Genomic DNA, 16,590 nt, shown 5'->3' on the forward strand with positions numbered 1-16,590 from the left:
AGGGATGAGCACAGCTTTCTGTAGCCTTGTGAATCGGCCAAGCTTAGCCCAAGTTTCTCAGAGACCATCTCAGGCAAGGAGCTTTCTATGAAAATTGCCCCCGTGCCAAATTGAAAAGCCCTTTCCCAAAGGGCCTTTCAAAGGAAACAGCTCAGCCGTTCTTACAGCTGAGGCAAAGCCTCACCTTTCTGCCTTAAAGCCCTTCTCAGAAACAGCCTCCTCCAGAGCTCAGCCCAGCAGTTCAGGCTTGACACGAGCAGCCAGACCCAGGGCCTGTGTGCCCACTCTGCCCACTCTGCCCACGCCACGCCAGGGCTGTGCTGTCCCCTGTGGTGACCGCTGTTGTCGTTCCAGGAGAACCCGTACCTGTGCAGCGACGAGTGCGACGCCTCCAACCCCGACCTGGCCCACCCGCCCCGGCTGATGTTCGACAGCGAGGACGAGGGGCTGGCCACCTACTGGCAGAGCGTGACGTGGCGCCGGTACCCGGAGCCTCTGCTGGCCAACATCACCCTGTCGTGGAACAAGAGCATCGAGCTGACCGACGACATCGTCATCACCTTCGAGTACGGGCGCCCTACCATCATGATGCTGGAGAAGTCTCTGGACAACGGCAGGACTTGGCACCCGTACCAATACTACGCTGACGACTGCATGGAGGCCTTCAGCATGCCAGCACGGAGGGTCCGGGACCTCTCCACCACCAGTGCCAACAGGGTCCTCTGCACCGAGGAGTATTCCCGCTGGGCGGGCTCCAAGAAGGAGAAAACCGTGCGGTTCGAGGTGCGGGACCGCTTCGCCATCTTCGCCGGCCCCGACCTCAAGAACATGGACAACCTGTACACGCGGCTGGAGAGCGCCAAGGGGCTCAAGGACTTCTTCACCGTCACCGACCTGCGCATGAGGCTGCTGAGGCCCGCCCTGGGGGGCACCTACGTGCAGAGGGAGAATTTGTACAAGTACTTCTACGCCGTCTCCAACATCGAGGTCACCGGCAGGTAAAGGCCGCTGCGTCTCTTCGGGCGTCTCTTCTCGGAGGGGTGAGAAGAGGGTTCTTGCTAGAAAAATGAGCCATCAGCGTTTCTCCCTCCAACAGCCCTTCTCCCCAGGCAGGGCAGCAGATGTGTCCTTGCAGGGAGGGCAGGGGCACCTCCAAGGCTGTGTCCTCCACAGCTGGTGCTGGGGGAGCTGGGACGTGGCTTGGATGGACGCTCAGGGCCTGAGCTCCCTCCAGTGCCCTGTCCCAGCTGTGCAAACACAGCCAGCCTTTGCCCTCATGTCCCAGGGATGATGCTGGTGGATATGGGGCGTGGGATGAGGCTCACCCTGCTGAACTCCAGCTCACTGCCAGGGTGGGTCATCCCCAGCCAGCCCTGCACACCCTGAGCAGCCCCAGCCCTGGCAGATGAAGTTTGGGGTGAGGGTAAAACCCCCCGACAGATCTGGGGCAGAGGAAGCGGGGAGGGGGGGGTTTCTCCTGGGTTTTGTTTTTCATTTCTCTGTACGATGCCATATGTTACGTTATGACATCAACCGAAAAAGCAAAGTAAGGTGGAAAAGTGCCGAGATGGCTGATTTCCCATCCAGCTTGTGCGAGACTTAGAGGCGAGAGGGGAAGAACCTCCCCATCACCCACCCCGTGCTAACAAGCATCACCACAGCGACAGAGGAGCCGTTTGTATCGCTTCCAAACTGTTTGCTTCTGAGACTTGCAAGTAGAAATGTTTGCAGGTGCCACTGAGGCTGCCTTTGAACAGGCTCCAAGGGGAAGGAAGCTGCAGTGAGGGATGGGAGAGCCCTTTCCACCCGCCAGGGCGGGCAGGAGGCCGCGGGGAGGGTCTTTCTCACGGCGTGGTGCCTGTCTGGGATAGCAGCTGTGGCTCTCAGCTGGGTCGGGGGCATTTTGGGGTGCTCACTGTGGGGATTGCTCAGGGAGGAGCCCTGGGGGGCTCAGGCGTGTGGGCAGAGGAGCAGGAGAGCACCTCTACATGTGTCTGGTAAATTAGGAGTAAATGTTTGAGGTCAGTGCTTGAACTTTGGCTTCCAAGTGTGGAGATTAACCAAGGACTTGTTACTGCTCCAGCAGCAGCCTGGGGATACTTGATCAGAGTTAAAAAACTCTTGGGGTCCCATGAACACCTCCCTCCTCTGAGCCATTTACCTTTCCTGCCTGGCTTGGGTAGGATTTGTTGCTTCATCACTTTGGACTTCAGGCCGTGCTGGTGGGATTCTCCCCAAACTAGCACCTGGCTCTCAGTTGTCCTCCCCCCTCCCCAGCCCCTCATCAGCTTCTGAATTCACTGGCCAAATTTAATACCATTTTACAGCAGCAGAGATTGGTTGAAGACAGAAAATCCCTGAAAATTCTGTGAAAAGAGGCAGCTGGGGAAGAAGGGGAGGGAAAACCTCTCAAACACACCCGGGGCTGGAGGAGCCGCAACCTCCACCAGACACCCAAAATTCCACCGCCACCCCGAGGGCAGCCGGAGGCGGGGACGGCCGGGCTGCGAACGCCCTGTGGAAGCTGCAATGCCGCTTTTTAGCCGGGGCCAACACGAGCCAGGTCGGGGTTTTGTTGGCGGTGCCTGCCGGCCTCTCCCGGCGCTGGCGCGGTGCCGGCGTGGCCGCCTGCCCGCGGCTGCTGCAGCGCAGCGGCTCCTCCGCTCCCCCTCACCAAAAGCTGCCCCACCGCCCCCTCCAGGGCAGCAGGGCCCCTGCGAGGAGAGGGCTTTTGCTCGGCTGGGAACAGGGAAAACTCTGAAATCTGCTTTTTGTCAGCCCGGACTCCCGAGTTGTGAGCTATGGTGAGATGCAGGTTTGCGCTGCTCCAGCTCGCTCCAGGAGAGAGGGACACATCTGGACAGGGACAAGGTCAGTGCCTGTCCTGTGCTGGCTCTTCCACCCCCCTTGGGCTCAGGGCAGGGGGAAGGTGAGCAGCTGAGGAGCTGTGGATAAGTGGTGTGTAAGATGGAGAAGCTCCCTGTGAGTTAACTCTGCTCCTGTGATTATTCCAGTCCCAGCAAGCAGGTTTTTGCACTGAAAAGCAATCTAATTCCAGCTGTAAGCAAAGCCAGTTACAGTGCAGGGACTAAAACCAAATTAAATCTAGTGTATGGCTCAACAAGGGATGGGTTATTGAGAGGAAGAGAGGAGAAATCAATGCGAGCCTGACAGGAGCACTGTGCAGGGAAGGGGGGAGGAAGGGTGGGCAGGGATGGGGATGGACACACACTGCCTCTTCCAGGACATGTTGGAGGAACAGCAGGAAAGTGCCTGGATAAAAGTGGAATTTCCACTACAGAGGGCATGGAAACAAAAGGGGAGATGATTGTGAAGAAATGAGGGGTCAAGGGCAAAATACAGCCAGAAAATTCCACCTGGAGAGCAGAGTGAGAGAAAATTCCACTGGGAGGGCAGAGTGAGAGAAAATTCCCCCCGGAGAGCAGAGTGAGAGAAAATTCCCCCAGGAGGGCAGAGTGAGCAGCCCCGAGAGGCTGAGGGAGCTGTGCCTGGCCGCAGTGCAGGAGCAGTGTGTGCCCTCAGTGTGGCATTGCCTGTGTCCCTGTGCCACACTGGGATTTTGGCAGTGCCCACAGGGTGATGAGGCACTTGGCAGCTCGTTGCCAGCTGATGTTCCTGGGTGAGGGAAGAGCAAAACACTTTGCCCTCAGAGCAGACCATGAGCCCAGTGTTTTCCTGTGCTGCAGCCTTAACTGGTGGGTTCAGAGAGCTTTCTGTGACCCCCTCAGTGCAGGTACTCCTGGCCCCCATCCAAACTCACCTCATCCTTCACCCTCAGCTTCACACCAAGGAAAACCCCTCACCACAATCTCCCAGAGCTTTTGAGAAAACCAGAAAGAGAACAAAGAACATGGGGACAAGGGGAAAGAGTTTTCTGCCTTCTCTTGTCCTGTATGCCAGAGAATTTGGTGAATCCTGGGGGTCACTGCTTCACCCCTGGGTGTTGGTACAGTGGGCTGGTCCCTCAGGGTCTCCTCTGCATCTCCTCCTCCCACAGCCTCAGCCAGCTCCATCTCTCTGTTCATGGCTGACAGTTTATTTTTACTCCCTTTCTTCTTGGTATCTTTTATTTATTTTTTTCCCCTTTCTTCTTCCATCCTGTCCCTATTGATCTGCAGAGTAACTGGAGATGCAGAAGAGTCAGGACAGGAATAGACACAAGCAAGCCCTTGGCCTGTGTGCTGTGTGTGTGCCAGGCAGGGTGGGGAAGGGAAGTGGAAGGACTTTTCCCCACAGATCTCTCTATTCACTGCTTAATTTTCTCCTCAGTGCAGCAGTGAGCTCGGGCACGGGTGAATGAGCTTCCCCTGGCTGCCAGGGCTGTGGTGAGAGCCACTGGTTCTGCTTCCACTCCACGCTGGGTCTCTCTGGAGTAATTCCTTTCCCTTCATAATGTCAGTCACTGCCGTGCTCAGCAGGGCACGCTCCATCACGGAGACATTAATAAACTGTAATTGAAGTTAATGTGCCATGGCCAGGACATGTGGATCCAGTTAGGAGAAATCAGATTGAGCAGAAGTGAATCAATTTTAGGCTGGTTATTAGGATTTTTCTCCTCTGTCCTGCCCTGACCCAGTGCATGCACTGTCTGTCTGTCTGTCTGTCTGTCTGTCCTTCCTGCTGGCGATGAGCAGTCCCCAGAGGAAGGCAGGAGGAGGGAGCATCCCTCAGCACTGAGCAGCTCCACGGAACAGAGCCTCCTCTCGGGCTGTGCTCAGGCCAAAGAGGCACCAATAAAATGAGGTTTCTAGTTCTGAAGTGGCATTTCCTTTCCTCACTTCACCAACTGTGTTTCTTAGGCTTCCCTTGGCTGCTGCTTTGCTTACACCAAAAAACTGAAGGGAAAGGCCCTTTGTGCTCTCCTGCTTCTTTCCCTGGTGCATTCTCAGTGCTGTGCATGGATGCTCTCCAGGAGGATTTTCTCTCCACATGACCTGGAGAGTTTGTGCTGGTGGAGCAGAACAGCTTTGGCCAGCCTGGTGCCAACAGCCAGGATCAGGCACTCCAGACCTGGAGGACCAAGGCCATCCCCAAAAGCACCTCCTGCAACAAATGGAGCTGGAAATGGTCAGTGGTACCCACTGGTACCACTGGGATATATTTTTGTGCATTTGTGGTGAGTTTTGAGTTGTGGAGATGATGCTGCATCGCTGTTAAAGATGAATGAACTCCTGGTCACTGCCTCCTTCTCTCAATGGAGGCAGCTCAGTGCACTTCCCCTGTGGCTATAGCTCAGCTCAAACCAGTGCTGCCAGCACAAAGCACTTCCTGGCTGCCCCTGAGCTGCTTTGCCCTGGTTGGAATTCCTTCTTCTGGCTCTGTTGTAGGAGACCTTCCAGCTGATCTCGACTTCCCAGCAAAGCTGTCTTCAAATTGGAGAAGAGGTTTGGTCCGTGGAAGAGTCTCTTGTTGAGGGTCTCGGATTTTGTGTGGTGGCTGGTGAACATCTCTCCCTGAGGAGCAGGGTGGGACCTGCTCCAAGGGGCACAGGCAGCACTGGGGTGGATGAGCTGTGAGAGCAGGGGCTTCCCCAGCTGACATTTCCCAATCCCAGTGCTGGGGCATCACTCCCAAAATAGCCACAGGCTCACCATTCATCCCCCAGGAACCAGCCCAATGCTCCTGCAGCCCTGCCCACACTGGGCAGCTCTGGGATGACCACAAAAACCGGGCCAAGCTCTGCCTGTGCCGTCCCTGCTCCTTCCCCTGCAGCTCCTGGCAGACAGAACTCGGGTCCCAGGAGGCAGCAGCATCCTCGTGTCAAGGACAGCCCAGCCTGTGCCAGCACAGCACCGTGTTCCTCAGGCTGTCCTCGCCCCCGGGAGCTGCAGGGCTGAGCTTCCCTGCCATTCCTCCGGGCTGGAATTACCCTGAGCTCCGGCAAAATCTTGCTTTTTGTCGTATAGTTAAATTAAGTTAACTGCATCCACTGTTTGCTGGAGTCCTGCGAAGGTTTCTACTCCCACTGCAGCGAGGTGGGGAGGAAACTCTGAGCGGAGGGAGGGAGGGAGTTAGCGAGAAACCCGGAGAGCTCCTCCCTCCCCCAGACGCTGCTGACACTTTGTCGATAGCCAGAGACAGATGCCCAAGGTCCTATTACCTGCTCCTGGCTTCGGTTTGTGAAGGGTTTTATTCCCCCTCCGATTTTGTTGCCGAGTTGTGTCCGGCCCTGAGCAGATAATAGAATTTCATCGATAGACTGAGAAGGTGATGTATGTTAAAGCACTTAATATAAAGAGACTTCTACAGGAGCCCAAATTCAATTTGGCCAATGAACTCAATTGCAGGCATTATTGCATTCCAGGAGAAAGACCAAGAGCATTTATACACATTACTCTGCAAATATTTATGTTCACATATCTGTGTGATGTCCTCTTCACCCTTCCTCCCTTCTGCTGGCCGACCCCCTAATGGGGAAGTTTGGTTTTGTGTTTGCTTTTTAAGACAGCTTTGAATATAAATAATGTTTCACCAGTCAGCAGGATCTTGACAGCTGGTGAGTGTCAACTTATTTAAAATAAATAGCCTCTCGGATGGGAACAGCCAGCTAGCACGCTCTCCACTTTGGCATCTTTTAAATTGTCTCATCTTTGTAACACAAACCTCAAATCATTTCAGAGGGCAGCGAGGAGGGTTCCTTCCTGCTGGGAGGACTCACCCGTCCCCACCACACAGCCAAAAGTAAAAACCCACAAGGAAAACAACCCACTCGCAACCCTCTGACCTAACTCGGGGGTTTTTCAGTTCTTTGGCTCTGCACAAAGCAGTGAAAGCCAGAAGCCTCTTGCCCTGGTTCGAGCTGAAAAAATGAACACGTTAAAATGGCTTTTCCTCTCCTTCAGCCCCTGGACCTCGGGGAAGCTCCCTGCTCCTGGGATGAGCCACCCTTGGATTCTTCATCCCCTTCCTGAGCCCTGCTCCAGCACTGGCAGCAGCAAACCCCTGCCAGAGCAACCTCCCCGCAAGGCAAATCCTGATAGAAACACTTTCCACAAAGGGACTGTGCCTCTTCCATGGCCCAGCCATTAGAAGCTATTTTTACCTGTTTCCACACGCACAGATGGGCCAGAAACAATCCAAGCTCAGCACCCGTTCTGCTTTGCCCAAAAGATTTGCTCCCTGCTTTTGCTGAGCTGCCAGAACAGTTGCAAAGGAGCAGGTAGAGGTGGGTAAGTGATGGCCAGGCAGCTGCCGGAGCAGCGGCTGCGGATGACAATAGAGAGATGGAGAAGAGTTATTCATGTTTCCCCGAGAGCCCAGATCAGTTGAAACATCGTTTTCCTTGGGGACCGAGAGGAAAGAGCTCCCTTCAAACACATCGTCCCGCGAGACTCATTAAAGGCTCATCAATTACAGTGAGAGCAAACAATTCAGGGGAAAGCTCTGATAAGCCTTCCTCCGGCCGGCAGTCATTAGCGGCTCTCCCGAGCTGCCGCTCCCCGCACCGGCAGAAAGGGAGCAGGGGGGCAAAGCCCAGCCCGTGGGGGGAAAGGCAGGAGTGTGATGGCTCAGAGCCGGCAGGAGGGGACCAGCAGTCCCCAGAGTTATCCCTATGGCCCTGCAGAGCATCCTCATGGAGAGGAGTGGGCTGGAAAGAGCCTTGCAGGGGCGGTGGTGGCCTTGTCCAGGATTGCACAGGGTTTTTCAAGGAGCTCAGGGCAGTCAGAAGTGTCCCATGGGAGCTGGGCAAGAGGCACAAGGGGATGGAGCAGCTCTGTAGGTCCCCACCCAGCACGGCAGTGTCACTGCATCGGGCCTGAGGGGGTGCCAGCACCCCAAGGCTGCCCCATCCCTGCAGGAAGGGAGAGGGATGAGGAGATGCTCTTTGCCTCTCTCTGCCTCACTTCCCTGCTCTGGGGTTGTAAAACAAGTAAGAATCCTTGGAAGGAAAACAAAAGGACTGGGATGGCTTTTTAAAATTACTTCAAAAGTCATTATTAATGAAAGCTCAGGGAAAGGGGGCTGTTTTCCCACTCCCAGCACGGAGGGAGGTTTGCTGCACTCCTGTGTGTGGGCATCTCCTTCCCTCACACGTGGGTTTGGCACCAGACACCTCTCCAGCAGCTCGCTGCTGTGACCTCCAGGATGCTGACATGGAGAATTGCAGAAAAGTGTTCTTTATGGCTGAAAAAAAAAGTAAAAAAAAAAAAAAAGAGAAGAAGAAAGGAAAAAAGAGGGCACTATCCTGTAAACTTTCCTTGGCGCTCCAAGCTCCGTGATGTTCCCTGGTGGAGGCATTGGCAGCATCAGAACCACACTGCACCACTCTGAGGAAAGCTGAATGACCTGCACTAAAATAAACTCATAAATACCTCTTTGTGCAAACTGTGACACCTTGGGGCACACATTGCTCCGACCACTCCTGCTGGGAACAGTGAGCCAGGTTCTGTTTGATGCCAAGTGCAGGGGGGTGACCTCCTGCCAGCCGGGTGCAGGGTGGGTGCCCCTGGTGCCCGAGGGTGCTGCGGGTCCTGCTGGGGCTGCTGGCCCTGCACAGGCTCTGAATGCCCGCTGAGCTCTGTCAGCACAGCCTTGACCCTTGAGTCAGACTCACTCCCAGCTCCTCGTTTCCCCTCCAGAGCCAGAGAGACCATATTGCAACCAGCACTTTGCTGGAGCAGCCCCGGGGCTGGAGCGGGGCCACTGCTGCCTTCTGCAGGACACAGCGCAGGTGTCTGCCCCGCTGCTGAATTTTAAGCCTCATTGCTAAGTAGCTCCTAACCTTTCCCTTCATCCTCCCCTTCCTGCCGTGGCTGGGCGCCGAGGAGGATGAGCAGAGGCGAGCAGGACCAGCAGCTCCCACCCAGGGGACTGGGCTAATGCCATTTACTCCAGTCCCTGCCAGCTGAGTCTTGGCTGGGGAAAGGCAGGCACAGACCATCGGCGTGTCCTTGGGCTGTGGGCCCGGAGGAGGAGGCACAGGAGCCTGAGGAAGGGGTTGAGGCTGTTCCACTGAGCCTGAGCTGCAGGAAGGGCAGGATGCAGAGACCTCTGTCCAAAATGGGGCTGGCTGAGGGGGGCTCAGCTTTTCACCATTAAATAATGCAGCCTGATTGATTGGGCTGTGCTGCGGGGTCAGCCTGCCGGGGTTACAGTTCCCTGCTTAGATTGATGATCCTCAAAGGTCGAATTCAGAAAGCAATTCCCTGGTAAAATTGATCCTTCGGATAACAAAACTTTTGCACAGTGGCCAAGGGCCTAGCCATGAGAAAAATCAGTGACCCGGGCACAGGCAGGCAAGGTGAACACCTGCCTGTGCTTCCTCCTGACTCAATTTTCCTTGTTTACACCAATTAGGAAGTGAGGCTCTCCCCTGGGAAGAGCCGTGCTCTGTCACTCCTCGCTGGGGGACATCCATGAGCTCCCTCCCTGTCCCCATCCCATGGGCAGGAGGCAGCTGGGGCTGTCCCAGGAGCTGGTGCTGGGCTCCCAGGGCACTCCCAGCCCTCCCCAGCAGCAAGTGAGCAGTGTGTGTGTAGGAGCAGACACTTCTGGCTGCCTCCTGTGCCTTGCAAGGCCAGGTCCCTCTGCCTGGAGCAGGATTTGTAGCTGGAACCAAATTAATGGTGAACGGGTCTCACCCCCCTGCACTGGGAGCCAGAAGCTCCCCAAAATGTCTGATTGGCTCCTGCCACGAGCAAGGACGTGCCACGTGTGGAGGGCGTTGGTCAAGGCTGCCCCAGGGCCACCCAGGGCTGATGTTCCCACTGTGACTGGTCCGTGAGTCACAGGGTCCAACACTGGGGCCAAGCACTGCCCTCCACCTCATCCCAAACTTCAGGGAGAGCAAGGGGTGTGACAGCCCCTTCCATCCTTGTACCCACCCCCTGGGGCTGCTAAACCCCCCCTAGGCTCGGTGCCCTGGAGCTGCCCCATCCCCTCGCCCCCACCAGAGGAGCAGGGAGGAGAGCTGCAGCTCCTGAAGCTGTTGCTGTGCTCAGGCAGGGCTCAGAGCAGCAGTGGTGAGGCTTTGACCTGCTTTAACCTGCTTTAACCCACTCTCTTGCCTGCTTTGCTCTCGTCTGCTCGTTTTGAAGAAGGAGAAGGAGGCCACGCTGTGTGGACGCTGAATAATTCAGCGCCAGGCTCCGCAGCACCCTGGGGCTGGGCAGCGCCTCTGCCGAAGGGCTCAGCCGAGATCCTTCCTCACCACAGCCTAGGGGGGCCTGCAGCATCTGAAATTCAGCATCCCTCCTGGCTGCAGGGACCAGCCAAAGCCACTTCCTTCCCCTGGCTGCTGGGATTCGTGGCTCACTCCCAGAGCACGAGTGCTCGGAGGCTGTCGGTGCTTTCGGCCGTGACGCGGCGTCTCCAGCGCTCACTCACATGGTTTGAGTGGAGCACGCATTTCTTCTTTCCTCCCTTTTAGAGGCTGCAAAATTCCCTCCTCTGCTTGGTCAGGCACAGGGCAGGGTTGTAAGACTGGGAGGGATTGTTCATCCAGCTTATGCTTAGCCTCTGAGCGGGGTTTGCTAGAATTAAGGACAGGGAGGGGAGGGAGAGGAGAAAAAGAAATCATACATGAGGTCAGCTTATCCAGCCATGCGTGAGGAGAGCACAGCAAAGGCGGCCCCAGCGGGTCAGGCAGGTGGCTGGGGAGCTTCTCTGGGGGCTCCAGGGGAGAGGGGGAGAGGCTCCAGGAGCAGGGGCATGCACAACACCAGCATCCAAACCCCCAGCCTGAGCCAGGCTGTTCATCCCAGTGCAGACAGAGCACAGGGAGCAGCAGGCCATGTTTCCTCTGTCTTCTCTGCAGGCAGCTCATTCCCTCTGATTCCCAGATTCATCCCTGCATCTCCTGAGCCCTGTAAATGGAAGCGCTGCCCCACCAGACTCCTCCACCCCTGCACAGAAGGCACAGCATTACTGTTTTCTAATGCTTCTGCTTCTGAGAGTGTAAATTATTGCAGAAAGCAGGGAAAACCGTCGGGCTGTGCTAGGGATGGGCTGTCTGGAATGAAATGAGATGTTTTGGTCCCCAAAGTCTCTGTCTGATGGCCTCAGCTCGGGCCCAGGAGTCACCAGAGCCACGAGTGAGTTATGGGCTCAGCTCTGCGCTCTGCACGAGTCACCTCCGGAGCCTGAGCAACAGGAATTATTGTGCACGGAGATAATTATTCCCTGCACACTGCACTACAGCTCATTAAAAGTTTCTTAATGTTTGCAAATTGCTGAATAGCGTTTTTAGTTGTTGCCTTCTCTGATGAGGCGGGGAGTAACTGGTGGATTCTGGTGGTGGCTTTGTTGTCTGTGTTATTTTGGTCACAGCAGGCTGGGGCTGTGCTGCACGTAGGGAAAAGGGTTTGTGCTGGGCAGCCTCACACCACGGGAGAAAATGCTGCTGGCTTTGGCACAGTGCACAGGGGACAAGGGCTGAGGGCCACCAGGGTTAGCCCAGCTCCTCCATCCACAGCCAGAGACTGCCTCCAAGTAAAAGCCTCCATCTGAGGTAATTCCCCAGGTTCTGTAACAGCCTGACAGGTGAGGGGCTCCTTCCTGGTGTCTCAGCTGGAGATGCTGACTTGCCATTAAACATCCTGTGCTCCTCAGTCAGAGGAGTGAAGTGTCTCAACTTGGACGAGAGGCTGCAGACCTGCCCTGGGACATTGAACCTCAGCACCAAATACCTGGAAAACTGCTGAGCTCAGTGGGAAAAACCTGCAGGAGGAGCAGGGAAGGGGTGACCAGCCTGGCCTCAGCACATTTTCAGCACTGCGCTGGGGACAAGGAGGAGCATCAGTAGCACCTGACAGCTCTTCCTTGTCTTCTTCCTGCAGGTGTAAATGCAACCTCCACGCCAACCTGTGCACCTTCAAAGAGGGCAGCCTCCAGTGTGAGTGTGAGCACAACACCACGGGCCAGGACTGTGGCAAGTGCAAGAAGAACTTTCGCTCCAGGTCCTGGCGAGCAGGGTCCTACCTGCCCCTCCCCAACGGGTCCCCCAATGCATGTGAGTACCCTGCAGGGAGCCAGCACAGCACCCACAGAGGGGACCGGGGGCTCTTCTTGTCCTTCTCCAGCTGGAATCAGTGCAGGGTGCTCAGCTTTCCAAAGGGAAATTGTTCTTACCCCTGTCCTGGCACGCAGAGGAATGAGGGAGGATCTGGTGGGTGCAGAGGTGCTGTGCTGGCTGCTGGCACAGGGGTGGTGAATCTGAACGATGCTCAAGAGCAGGGATGATGACCTCAGGCCAGGATACACCCACGGCTTCGGGGCACGCCTGCTATTGTCCTGTGACGAAGGGGTTGTTCAGCACAGCAGAGCTCTGGCTGCCCGTGTGTGGCTCTGCTCGGTGCTCCCGCATCCTGCCCGTGCTCTCCGGCGCTCCCGGGAGGCGCCGCCCGCCGCGGTCCCCGCGGTGCCGCCGGATCGCGGCTCTGGCAGCGGCGGGATGAAGATGCATCCCCACCCTCCTCCGAGCAGGGAATCGGGGCAGCAGGCAGCGCAGATGGGCCGGTTCCTCCCGGGTTCCTGTCCACTCCACATTAGCAAACTTGTTTAAATGTCACAAAGCCACGGTAGCCGCTCCAGCCTTTCAAGCAGCAGCTTTGAGCATTACCAAAGAGAATCTTTGCTCTCCCTCCTCCCAAATTTTTTGAAAGATTTATGTGCTTTAAGATGATCAAAGCTGAAATCCAGGCTCCGAAGGCCGTGACGGGAATGTTTTGTGTGTGCCAGGGCTGGTAGACGAGCAGGTTCTTTGAAAGGGAACGAGCTTGTCAGCTCCCACCAAGCAGCTGCATTGCTTCAAAGGAGCCTGGGAGAGTTTCTGGTGTTGACAGGCACAGACATGCTGTTCTGCCTCTTTCCCTTCCCTCCATTCCTTGTGTCTCTTCCCATTTCTCCTTCTCCTCTGCTCTTCCTTCTCCCATTCATCTCTTGTCCCATCTGTCATTCACTCTTCTTCCTCCTCCCCACACCAACATCCTCTTCCTCTGGCCCAGAGGCAGCTCTCTGAAGCCCTCTGCTCCTGGCAGTCCCACCTCTTCCATCACTGTTCTTTATATCCACACAGAGCTGAGACTTTCCCTGATCCACCCCTGTGTTACAGCAGGGAGCCCCATGAGCACGTTTGAAAAAAGACAGGACATGGCACTCAATGCCATGGTTTGGTTGATGAGGAGGTGTCAGGTCATAGATTGGACTAGATGATCTTAAAAATCTTTTCCAGCCTAGTTCATTCTGTGATTCTTTAGCCCCCTGTTCAGACCCTGTGGCTTGTCCTTAGCCCAGTGCTCCTCCGTGCTTGTCCTTTGCTGAGCTCTGGCCACAGCCCAAGGAAATGGTTAACAGAAAAAACCCATCAGCAAGGACCATGCTGGTTTTCCTTCCCCAGGTGAAAGGCTTGAGATGCCAGGAGCCCAGGCAGCGTTGTCTGCTGTTTCTGTGCTTTGACAAAAGCAGCTTTTAAGCTGTAGCAGCAAACTGATGTGCCTGTGAGCAAGCCCCCACTAATTAGCTGCTCTTCAGTCCCATGTTGTGTGTGTGTGTGATCTCCTGATGGTGTCCTGCTTCCAGTGACTGGGCCTCCTCTTGTTTTTTTTCCAGGTGCAGCTGCAGACTCACCCTTTGGCAGTAAGTAAAACCCTGACTGAAATGTTGGCATTTAACACCTCGCTGCATGATCCTTGTGGATGTCACTAGGAAAAAAATATATGGTTATTTCCTATCCATTATCATTTTCCAGGCAATAAGTCTTCCCTAATTGTGCCTCATTTTCTGTCCTGTCAAAGAGTCTTATATTTTCTTCCTCTGACTTCAGCAGCCTCATTTTGCCTCTTCCTCTGGCATGGTTTCCCCCCATGAGGTTCGTTAGTATGGCAGCCGAAAAGGAAATAAAAAAAGACTTCAAAATCACCGGTGCTCGCTGCGAACTGCCCCCCTTAACCCCCCAGTACTGCAGAACTCTGCTCTGAGAGGGAGCTGGGTGTGAATTATTGGGCACAGAACCCAGTCTGGGTCACCTTGGGCTATCAATAAGAAAGCACATAGAGTGTGTGTACATCTGTATGTACACGTGTATGTGTATGAACAAATGTCTGTGAGTGTCAGCAGCAAAGGCAGAGCTCAGCGGGGATTTCTGCTGCAAGATTGATGGCAGGAGAGGGCTCCTTATTTAACAAAGCTGGAGGTAGTTGGATATCAAAGAGCCTGGAGTTTTGGGTAAGCAGAAGCCTGGGTTTGAATGTTGTGGCGCAGAGTGCCTCTCCAGAAGGAACAAATCAGGGAGCTGAATGAATAATGAATTCTTTGGTTTGCAGGCAAGTGGGAAGAATTGGAGGAGGAATTGTTTCAGGGAGATGCAAATGCAATTAAGAGAAATGCACCTAATAGGAAAGTGGAGGACAGGTTCTCTGAAATGAAAAATGAACCATATTTAGATTTTTAGCAGTTAAGTGCTTGAAATTTTCAAATAAAAATTAAAGGTCTCCCTTAAGTAATTAAGGAGTTTAAAAAAATAAATGTTTCAACAGTTCAAAATATTCTTCACCTTTCTCGTGAAAACCATTTCAATAACTTTTTTGCCTCCCATTTGACTTCCTCAGCACTACTTTTTCCCCTGGAAAACTTTCCCCATCAAGATTTTCTACGGGGCAGAAGCTGGGAGGGTGCTGGGAGTGATGTGCAGGAGGTGGACAGGAGGGATTTATGTCCAAGGCCAGTTAAGGAGAGATTATTTAACCCACATAGGAGACTAGAAGTGACCTAAATTAAGTATTTAAACTAGCTCAGGGCTATTATGAAATTAAGCACCATAATCTGCGTGAAGCAGTGGGACAAACAAGGACAGGAGGGCAGCAGGTATAAGTTAATCAGGAATTTGTGTCCCAGTGTTATTTTAGTCGGGGCTGCTGTGGGGAGCAGTGGGCTGGGATCGCTCCTGCCTGGCTCCATGGGGACCCCCAAATCCCGAAATTTGGAGGGTGCCACTGGAAATAAACCTGCAGGAGGTCCTGGTTGGCCTTAGTGGTGCCAGGTATTTTGGTGAGGGGTGGCAGCAGGGAATGGCACCGTGCAAGGAGCACGGCTGTGCCCGTGGGCACGGGGCAGGGGGAGCACAGCTCGGCCTGGGGGCTCCTTGGCACCTCCCGCCCGCTCCTCACCCCATCCCTGCCCAGACGTGCCTTCATCTCCCCTTTCCAGCTTAATTGGCAATTAGTTTATGATCGAGCTGTAAGTATTTAAGCCAATATCTGCACCAACAGAGTAAGCTGATACAGCCCCAGGCTGCAGCCCTGCTCGCACAGGCGGACGTGCCCTCGCTGCGGCAGCGTCACCGCGCTGCCGTCGCCTTAATCCTGCCCGTGCCCCAGTTGTGACCGTGCTGCGAGAGCAGTCACCAGTTCATCCCAGCAGCAGCAGCCTCACGGGTGTGCAGGCTGGCCTGGAACCCCCCCATTCCCCCAGTGAGTGCCCCCCAACTCTTCTCTTTGCTTGCCAGCGTACGAGCGACCGCAGCGAGCAAACGCCGCAAAAACCACCACGGCAAAAACCACCACGGCAAAAACCACCACGGCAAAAACCACCACCACCACCTCAACCACCACCTCAAGCACCACCTCAAGCACCACCACAGACACCACAACCACCAGCAGCACCCCCCTGCCAGCCAGCACCACCCAGCCAGGTGGGTGCCACGCTCAGAAGCCAGGACTCCTCTCCCAGGCTCCATTTCCAGCTGCTGTGTTGGTAGCCGTGGATCTCTGCTCTGTAGGATGATAAAGGGACATGGATAAAAAATCTGACTTGGTTCACTTCCCCCAGCCACCAGCCGGCCCTGGTTTGCTGTTGTCTCTGGCACAGCTGCCAGAGATGCTCTCACAGCTTCGTGACAAGGCAGGGCAGGAAAGCAATGAAGACTTTTCTGATCCATAATAAATTTAAACCACGTATTTCTCTGGAAGGAGAGGGGGATTTTACCCCATCCTGCTCTATCCCTTCCTCTGCCTCTTGCCACCAGACTCAGAGCAGCACACAGGTTTTGCTCTGTCCTTGCAGGTTGTCCCAGTCCTGCACCAAGTCCCTGTGGCCAAGCTCATGGATGTACTGCAGTTTTCCTAGGGCAGAATTCCAGCTTTCCCCAGGTGGCCGCTGTCCAAGCAGCCCGGGAGCGTGCGGGGCTGGGGCTCACACACGCCACAAACATCCTTTCCTAATTTCTGCAATCACCCCGTGGAGGAAAACTTTTGTCCTTTTTCTGGGGGTTCCTCCTTCCCTCCCCTCCCATCAACAAGGAGACAGTGTTTTTCCTTGTCTTTTGGAAATGAGCAGATAAAACTTAACAGCAGGACATTTTTTTAAGCTGCTCATGGGGGAATTAGACACGCATTCCTCCCTTTGCCATGCTTTCAGGGCCTGATATTTCCCAGGAGGACGTTTTACACCCACAGCATGTTAGTAACAGTCTGTCTGGGGGAGCTGCCAGAAGCCAGTCAAAGGGATGAGGAAACTTGATTGCATGTTTATGCAAATATAGATATATTCATGGAAGTACCCTGCTTGAGGAGTTAATCAGGGAGCTGAGGGTTTAAGTCCAACTTCCATGGAGTTGGAGTGACCTTGGGAAAA

The 16,590-nt window shown here is 54.8% G+C and overlaps 1 protein-coding gene across 3 annotated transcripts in view; it reads left to right on the forward strand.

Annotated features, from left to right (window-relative positions):
- The window catches only part of NTNG2 (netrin G2), a 47,538-nt gene that overhangs the window by 20,348 nt on the left and 10,600 nt on the right, over positions 1-16,590 (forward strand). For 2 of the 3 annotated variants that reach the window (XM_063409774.1, XM_063409773.1), the window contains 3 exons: positions 355-998; positions 11,799-11,971; positions 13,570-13,596. In XM_063409774.1, coding sequence (XP_063265844.1) covers positions 355-998; positions 11,799-11,971; positions 13,570-13,596 — 844 coding nt within the window. Of the gene's footprint in view, positions 1-354; positions 999-11,798; positions 11,972-13,569; positions 13,597-15,463; positions 15,650-16,590 lie in introns of all 3 variants that reach the window. The other variant, XM_063409775.1, reaches the window with a different exon arrangement.

The sequence above is a fragment of the Prinia subflava genome, chromosome 12 (genome assembly GCF_021018805.1).
Source record: "Prinia subflava isolate CZ2003 ecotype Zambia chromosome 12, Cam_Psub_1.2, whole genome shotgun sequence".
Classification (NCBI taxonomy): domain Eukaryota; kingdom Metazoa; phylum Chordata; class Aves; order Passeriformes; family Cisticolidae; genus Prinia; species Prinia subflava.